Source organism: Phaseolus vulgaris, chromosome 11, assembly GCF_051622355.1.
Source record: "Phaseolus vulgaris cultivar YP4 chromosome 11, ASM5162235v1, whole genome shotgun sequence".
NCBI classification, from domain to species: Eukaryota; Viridiplantae; Streptophyta; class Magnoliopsida; order Fabales; family Fabaceae; genus Phaseolus; species Phaseolus vulgaris.
The window spans coordinates 7,295,083-7,304,974 of NC_143508.1; the positions used below are offsets into that span (position 1 = coordinate 7,295,083).

At 31.2% G+C, this 9,892-nt stretch overlaps 1 protein-coding gene across 1 annotated transcript; it reads right to left on the reverse strand.

The window, feature by feature from the left end:
• Positions 1-9,081: 9,081 nt before the first annotated feature.
• On the reverse strand, positions 9,082-9,892 carry LOC137821498 (large ribosomal subunit protein uL11). The gene has a single exon (XM_068626121.2). The coding sequence runs from the start codon at positions 9,812-9,814 to the stop codon at positions 9,314-9,316; it is 501 nt and encodes a 166-aa protein (XP_068482222.1). The 5' UTR covers positions 9,815-9,892; the 3' UTR covers positions 9,082-9,313.

Genomic DNA, 9,892 nt, shown 5'->3' on the forward strand with positions numbered 1-9,892 from the left:
TTCCAGATCATCCATATAATCCCTATCCACACTCTCTTCCATACTCTATTTTGTTTTTCAGTCAAATCCATGAGATGAAATTGTTGGAAGTGATCAAGTAGATGTTCGTAATGTACAAATTGTATCCTAGCCCAAGTATCACACAATACCCAAATATTATTTGACATTTTACAGCCAATGAATATGTGTATAGCAGTTTCTTGTTCAAGTTGGCACAACTTACACAATTTGTTAGTTGACCCTACCCCGTATAAGTGAGATTGACCTTGATGGTACTCTATCCTAAAGCACTCTCCAGGATACATGTTATGTTGCTAGAGAGGCAGTTAAATCCCAGAATAAGGTATATCAACTCTCCTTGTTCACCCTCTCCCACTACCTCTCCAATTGTTTTTTTCTTATCCTCAGATATTCCATAAAGTATAGGAAAAATGTTTTTTCCTCTACCTATTTTTCATCTTACTTTTCTATCGAAATAGTTTCTCCTTGATGTTCTCCACACACAAGTCTCTCCACCAAATTGATTCCTCTCTTGCCCTTACCCCCTTATCCAGAATCCTCCATAAGCTATACTTAGACTGCAATACCTCTTTCCACAAACTTTGATGTTCCAACCCTAGCCTCCACTTTCATTTAGCTAAGAGAGCAATATTAAATTTGACAATATCCTTAATTCCCAACCCTCCTTATTCATTTGGCCTAATTAGTTCGTCCCATTTAATCCAAGCTATTTTTTATTCATCTAAACCCCTCCCTCATAAGAACTTCCTTTGAGGTTTGACTATTTCTTTGTTAACTGACTTAGGCACTTTAAATATCAAATGATAAAGCAATGTCATTGCAATTAGGACAAATTTAATTAGGCACACGTAGCCAACAAAGGACATTGTCTACCCTTCCACTAGGTTCACTTTATTGTTCATCACTAAATTCGAGTCTAATCAATATGTAGTATAAAAATTCTCAAATCACCGAATCATACGTCTTCTTAAACTTTAACAATAACTTCACTCTTCTTTGCTCTCTTCATTTTATATCATTTGTTGCTAAAATACTATCCAAAATGTGTTATATTTGTTAAAAGAAATTCTCTCTCACAATCCATATAACTTTTTTAATATAGTTTCACAATATTGTTATCTGCCTTATTTTTGTTGTTAATTATATTTAATTACTTTTAAGTTACTCTCAATAATTCGTGGAAAAAATATTCATATAAATTTAATAACAAATTAAAATCTTAAGGACCTAATTATAAAATTTAGATGACATGAACCTACCTACTTGTGTTTTATTGAAAAAATAAACAAAGGGCTGGAAAATAATTCAAGTTAAACATGTTAACAATAATCAATTAGTAAAACAAAATGAGAATTTGTTATCTTTATTGGAGCTTTTTCTAACTAGTGTTAGAACTTATAAACATTTGATTAAGAGAGAGAGAGAGATGTCAAATCATGTTTGGGAGAGAGAAAGAGAGAGCTAGCTTATGAATACATTAAAATATGTTGTTACAACTTCTTTAAAAACTAGAATTCTCTAGACTAGGAAGTTTCATTTTAATTACCAAAAGTTTTTTAAAAATATTGACTAAACACCCGTTGAACTTGGGTTTGAAGTGAAACATGATAATTAGTGGCTAAGAAATATTAGCATAATAAATTATCAAGAGATTAAGATATATTATCCTGAAAAGAAAAGAAAGTTATGAATAATTATTTTCTGTACTGCAATTATTACGAATCTATAAAAATAAGAGTAGAGTAGTTGTTATCTTTGTTGGATGATGAAGACATGTGGGAAGAACTTATCTGGACATACCTAAAATCAAATGGATTTTCAGCACAGTGAGGGTCCTAGTGATCCTCACCACAAAATTCATTATAAAATATACTAATTAATTGGGCAGTTAATTAAATCTTATGTCATAACTATTTATTCCAAGTTAGTGGCTAATATTAATGTTTCGTACTTCTCCTTCCACCCCCACAACTTCACCAATATAAACCCATTATTAATATGCAAATTATTTGTCTTAAATTGATAAAATATTCAAAGAAAACTCCAACAAAAAGAACCCTTCCCTTGTAAACCACCTTTAAATTTGTTTTTCTCTTGTAAAAATGTCTAAAAATGTAAAACACTCTAAAAAAATGTATCCACGGATAAACAAATCGATTCATTGACTAAAGTACAAAAATTTAAACCCTAATTAATTAGGGCAAGTTAGAATTATTGGAACCCTAATTGAACAAGATAGATGCCAGGCTTGATGAGTAGTTGTATGGGACCAAATTTGGTTGGTCCTCTTTACAGAGTAGCTAAGATTAGAAATACATAGTGGACTTAATTTTCCAACCACCCTGCTATAACATGAACATGGACCAGCAAATATACATTAACAACATATTATTTGTAAGTTTTGTGATGATGGGAATTAAAGGGGAAAAGGGTGAAGAAGATGATGGTGATGATGATGATGATGATGGTGAGAATTGACAATTGTTATGCCACCCCACCTCTAATTCAGTGCATGTTCAGATTAATCTCGTTGTTTATCATTTGATCATGAATTGTGAAGAAGAATATTGTATGATTTTGATATTGGTTTTCAAATATATATATAATATGGTGTTGTGGCTGAAAGAGTGGCATGTGTTGAACACTTGATGGTGGATATGAAAAAACAAACATTTTTGTTTTGGTTTGTGTGTGTAACCTAAGATTTGAGAATGACTATTTTACTGGACGGTGGCTGCTTCCATGTTTTAAAATTTAAAGTGCAATTCCATGAGCTAAGCTTTGCACTTTAGCAGCAGAAATTGTTTTTTCCTGTGCATCAGATGTAGGCGTTTGTTTCTCTTTCTCAAATGAAAAAGAGGTTTCATTAAGAAAAAGCTAAAAAGAAACCTTAATATTTTTCTTGTGAAATAAAATGAAGATTTATAGATCTTTGGATGTTAATCTCATAGTTGTCAGCTTCTAAACTGAACTAACATCATAGGCAAGATAACAACATTTTTTGGGTCTTATTTAATCATTGTTCATTTTTGTTGTGGAAATAATTTTTTTTAATTTTCTTATAGCACATTTAAAGTGTTATATTATTTTGAGGATGTTGTTATTTTGGTTGGGACTAATTTGTGGGTATGGGAAGACACTAAGAGATAATAGATTAAAATAGCTCTTAAATATCTCATTTTTATTATTTTTTATTAGAAAAATAAATAAATTAAGTGGAACATTCTTAGATGCTTTAACCAATATAAAAAAAAAAAAAAAGTAGATGTCTTCAAACCCAAAATACCATCTTAAACCAGCGGTAAACCTACTCAAAGTAAACCTACAGAAACCTATCAGCCAAAAGAAGCATGAATATGCTTAAACACATAACCTACTCATTTTTATTCCTTATATTTTTTATTGAAAAAAAAATGACAAATAAAACTAAAAAGCCTCCAAAATTTTAAAAAAAAATCAATTTTTGAGTGCATCACACTTCACATGACCCACACCCTTGAGAGAACTTAAGACCACAAAACAGAAGTTAAGATTGAGAAAGTACCTCTCACTGCATTCAAATTTGTTTCAAAAGAAAAAAAAACATGAAAATGAGTCAAGACTTGTCTTCTTTTGCTTCTCTCAAGAAAGAAAAAGAATCATTCGAAAAGCCAAAGTATGTGAAATCAAACAATGGCAGATCTTCTCAACCTTCTTCCATCATTATCAGGATTTTCCTACAACAAAAACGCAAATTATATACGGATTATTATATACGAATTTTATCCGGTATATAAAGAAATATTACATACAGACCAAGTTCCTTCAGTGACCAAGGAAACTTTAACCACTACATCAAACAAATTTTTTAATATTATAATTATTATTAATAATAATAAGTATAAATTATATTAGTAATAATATAATAAGTATAATAAAAATTATAATATGATCAAAGAACTTGTCTAGTCTAGTGGTTAATGTTTTTCTAGTCACTGAAATTTGTATCCACTCCAATGACACCAAATTTACTCTTAAACAAGTTAATTTTGAGCCCTGAGCAAATTTCAAAAAATCTAAGCATAACTTTAACAACACGAATATTTTGGATATTCGGATCACACATAATTAAAGTATCATCTGTGAACTGAAGAAGCTTCACCTCCACTTTTTTGGTGTCGACTTTCAGACCAAAGAGCAACTCCTTTCTAGCAACTTGATTTACTAAACTTGAGAGACCTTGAGCCACAATAAGAAATAAGAATAGTGCAATTTGGTCCCCTTGTCTAAAACCTCTAGTCGATTTGAATTCCTTAGTTGGGCTTCTGTTAACTAAGATAGTAATTGAAGAATATTTTAGGCACTCTTTGATCCAATGCACCCATTTTTCGCAAAATCTCATCTTAGTCGTCATGTAGTACAGGAAATTCCAACCGACAAAGTCATATACCTTTTCGAAGTCAATCTTTATAATCACCCCACTCTTCTTTTTTCTCTTCAGTTCGTCCACTACCTCGTTGGCAACTAAAATACTATCTAACAAATCTCTTTGGGATAAAAAAAAAATCGACTACAATGAGTCAATCACATACTCAAGCACTTTCTTGATTCTGATAGACAAGATCTTAGAAATAACCTTGTAAATGCTTCCAACAAAAAATATGGACATATACTCATCGAGAGATTGAGGATTGAAAGTCATCTCAATTATGTTATTATAAACAATTGTACTGACATTTTCATATAATCACGATGTAATCATATATTTATTGAGAGATGTTCCTTAGTGTTGTTTTATGATTTAGGATTTACACTTTTATCTTCATATTCTTTTTTGTTAATTTCTTCATTGAAGTGTCATTGCTAAGTGAATTTCGATTCAATTATCATCCATACATATCATTAGTGCAAAACTTGTTTTATATCGGAGTCTATTATTGAAAATATAAATCTTCAAGATTGAACCCCAACAACGACTCAAAGAAATATGAAGTGTATAGATACTCAAAAGAAACAAAACAGTAGAACAAAACTGAAACAAAGTTTTCATATAAGCACTTTCGTCACCCACTTTTTGTTGAGCCTCAACGGATTTATTCTCTCTCAGCTTCTTCTATATAATAAATCGCTTCCCTTTTGTTATACCCACTATAATATAAATTCTAACATATCCCACTTTACTTAGTACTCTATCTTTGTTCATCTCTTATATTCCAAAAAAGATACAAAAACCCCTTATAATCATATCTTCACCATTAGGAATAGGCCACGTTAATTCTCTAACACTCATTATTTTTATATGCTTTTATTCACTTAAGCAAAATAACATCATTTGTAACTCAACATAAATTTTTATTTGCTTCCTTTCCATACTTCATTAGTATAAAGTTTATTTGTAGTGACAATCTAAAACTTAGGTTATAAAGTTTAAAGTTCCAACTTCAATAAGGGCTCAATCGGGTAAGAGAGAGGTAATGTGAAGAGAAAAATAGCCAAACTATATCAACAATTAGTCAATTACTTCTTCCATCACAATAATTTTGAACTTTACTCTATCACTGATGCAAAATATCAAAATATTCTCTATAATTTTTAAATAAAAATAAGGACTGCATGTCAAAATGTATTCGTATTCTAAAATACATTTTTAAATTTAGATTTCTAAAATATTTTTCACTCATTCGAAATTTTGTATTATGGAATTTTTTTCTGAAATGAGATTTTAATTTTTCAATTCTCTTCCAAAATTTCATTTTAGAGCCATAATTTATTAAAACATATCAAAATATATTTTTGAATTCCAAATTTTCAGTTATGAAGAATAATTTTAAAAATTTCATAATTGGAATCATTGGATTTTTCATGGACAATTAAACAGAAAGGCCCAGTTGACGAACAAGACTTGTACAGTAGCGACTTAGGCAAATGCTTCCTACACCCAATCATTTTTAACATGCACCCAACATATTTTTTTAATTTCCAAAAATGTCCTTAATTTCGAAAATAAAAATCCAGAAACAAAAATTAAAATTTTATTTCGGACAAAAAAATCCAGAATTGAAAAATAATACATTCCAGAAAAAAAAATCCAAAAAAAAAAATTATTGTGTTTTGGAAATGAAAATCCCGAAACAAAAATGAAAAACTGATTCCAGATAAAAAAAATCCGTAATATAAAATTTCATTCCGAAAATAAAAATCCGAAACATATATTTCGAAAAAAAATTTTAAGGATAGTTTCGTCTTTTCCGCTGAGATCGGGTGCAGTGATATCGTGCAGAAAGCAATTGCCAGAGACTTACCGAAGGCTGTTTCTTCCTGCACCTTTATTCTGTCACCCCATACAAAACGTTTTTTTATTTTTTTTGGCCAGAGTAATTTTTGAATTATGTAATTCATACACGTATTTGAAAAAAGACTTCTGAATTATATAATCTCAAAACTAAAAAAGATTTTTGGATTACATAATCCAAAAACTAATCATGCATCTGAAAAAAGGTTTCTGAATTATGTAATTTAGAAGTTAATTATAAATTTTGAAAAAAACTTTCAAATTATGTAATCCAGAATATTACAGAGATATATTTTTAGAATACGAAAATTTATGAAGGTGAAAGTAGAATATATGGAAGTGTAGGAAGAAAGAGTAGTTACCGAACACTATTTTTTTCTACTGCTTTCTTATGCAACAAATGTTTTTCTACTGCTTTCTTATGCAACAAATGTGCACACTATAAGGAGAAACGAAAGAAAAAGCTAATAAAAATAGTGGTACACAATTCCAAGAGAAAACATTTCTCAACATCATTCATTATTAATAAACCGAATTTGTTTTAGTGAAGATATGAAAAAATTAGTGACAGTGCCAAGTTTTATAAAATTTAGACACATTCAAGCAAAATTAAGAAGAAACCACAAAAAATTGAGGTGAATATATTTACTTTAAAAACTAAGTTAAATATGTATCAAACCACGATTCAAGAAAATACTTTAAATTTTACACTTGGATAAAAATTCAAACCCGTGTATGTATATTACCGTGCGTAAAACCATCACATAATACTAACCTTTTTTATAAACATATTCAATAAACAACTTTATGAACTAAAATTAAATTACATAAAATAAGTTTTAAACATCAGTTTCCAAAATTTCAAGAAAATAAACGTTCTTTAATAACCCGTACTTTTGACAGAAAAAAATTGAACCTCGTTAATTGAAATATGCACATAATTTATTTCTGAGTTTCACAGTAGGCAGAAACTGTCAGAGCTTTGGATTTTTTTTAATTTAATTATGAATGAACTATAAACTATTTCAGGGCTGCTTCTTCCTGCACCACCCCCATAAATTTTTCCTATTCCAAAAATACTCTTTTAAATATTCTGGATTACATAATTCATAATTCAAAAGTCTTTTCTAGATCTTCCAGATTATGTAATCTTTTGTGATTAACTTCCGAATTGCATAATCCAGAAGTCTTTTCTATACATAAGATTAGCTTTTGGATTATAATCAAAAAGTCTTTTTTTCAGATGTGTTATTTGTTTCCGGATTACATAATCCGGAACTCTTTTCTAAATATGAAATTGACTTCCAGATTATGGTATTTTCATATTTAGTATGGGGTGACACAAGAAGGTATGGAGGTGTAGAAAGAAAAAGTCCTATTTCAGATAACTCCTAGTATTTCTAGGAAACCAATCAAAATTCCAACTAATTAAATACTACTGTTTGTTTATTGTCTGTTTCGGGATATACTTAAGAGAAAAATAAAAGACAAACGTCACTGCGTCGTCAACAAACCTGAAGGAACTAACTACTTGGATTAATATTAGTCTAGAAGTTATGAGAAGACAGGCTTTTTTCTTTATTTCAGTTGCGTCCAAAGGGGATTAAAATAAATTCATACCAATAAAAACATTATATTCAACGTAACGAAACAAAACATAATCTCAAACGTATATATATTAAAGATTAAACAATTCGACAATCAAACTGAACATAGTTTCTGAATCACTAAACGTTAGGCTTAATTGAAATTTACCTGAACCTTAATCTTATAATTGAAATTTTTACCACCATCAACTGCTAGAATTAGATTGAAATGCAGTTAACAATTGTCCAATATTAACACATTCCACAAGGATAAAAAAATTGCAATTTGTTGACGCAAACTTAAATGCAAAAACAAGCAAAGCTTTCCCACCAACAATACATCATTTTGCACACGTACATTCACATACTACAAACTTCAACCAAAATGCAGAAACACTACACGTTAGTTGACAATACAACTATAAAAATGATAGTATATATAGGATTATGTGTTCCTAGAAAACATGCTAGTCACAAGTTGTATAAAAGATGCATGTATAGGGAAAAGCAGCGAAAGGCATCTATACTAATGCAATAATGTTCTTGAACCAACCAATGTATACAGTTTAAAAGGTACAAACAAAGGCTTGTGTGCAGAACATAGACTTTTAAACGGCAAACATCAATCAAACATAAAATCCTAAATGCGAATGTCATAAAATAATTAACAATGCAATGGCAAACTCCACTAAACGGCTAATTGTCAGAAAATCAATCGATATGAATACAAAACAAAAACACATCAATCGTCATGTTCATTATGTCCAATGCTGCAAACATCAAATGTTGCTTAAAACTGGACACTAACACAATCGGATTAATTCGACATACTATGCTTTTGCATAATTCTCAAAACAAACACACTTAGGTAAGTCACCCGGGGAACTTACAATATCAACAAATCCCAACAATGTTCAACGTAACTTCACTAAAACAGAAAGACAGATTCACCTACATGGGAAATCAATTAAACTATGGCCATTGATTAAATAACTCATTCCAACTACTCATAAAAAAATAAAGTCAGCTAAGAAAACAAACACAAAACAGCAAAATGCAGGGAAATAAATTACCAGAACAATGAACAATATAATTAATCCATAAGCAAATCCCAAACAATACCCACTTCAAGGTATTAAAAGACAAATTCAACACGAACTCAAACTTACCTAATGAAAACCAACAGACCAACAGAGGAAAACATTCGCAAAAATAAACTACACTCCATTGACAAAATTATATCGAAAAACATATCATTTTATGAGCAGAAGTAAACTACTAAGCCCATGATAAAATCTCTCGAAACCATCTAAATTATCCAAACATTAAATAAACTTAAACAAAAAGTTCAATAGTTGCCCCAAATTTATATAATAAAAAGAAACACGAAATAAACGAGGGTAAGAGAAAAAGAGTAACAAAGCCTTCTTCCTCCTCAATCAAGAGGGACCTCAACATCACCATCAGTGATTTCCTGCTGCAAGTCCTTAGGATCCTTTCCATCAACGGTACATCCCACAGAGACGCAGGTCCCGAGAATCTCCTTAATCGAGCCGCTAAGGTCCTTCGCCATTGACCTCGGCCTCATAATCCTAGCAATCTCGATGACATCGTCGAGCGAGATATTTCCATTATGCTTAATGTTTTTGGTCTTCTTCCTGTCGCGCTCGGGCTCCTTCAGGGACTTGATGACTAGCGCCGCCGCAGAGGGAACCACCGTCACTTTAGCCTGACGGTTCTGCACGGTAAGCTTGACGGTGACTCTGAGACCCTTCCAGTCCTTGGCGGTTTCCTTGGCGATGTCTTCTCCGATCTTCTTGGGGGAGAGACCGAGGGGACCGATCTTAGGAGCGAGCGAACTGGCGGCGCCAACTTCGCCGCCGGTGACGCGAACGAAGACGTCGACGACCTGGGATGGATCGAACTTTGGCGGCATTGTGTTGCAGTGATGGAAGAGGAAGAAAGAGTGTTAGGGTTTGTGAGTGAGAATGAGGCGAAGCAGACAGAAATGAAA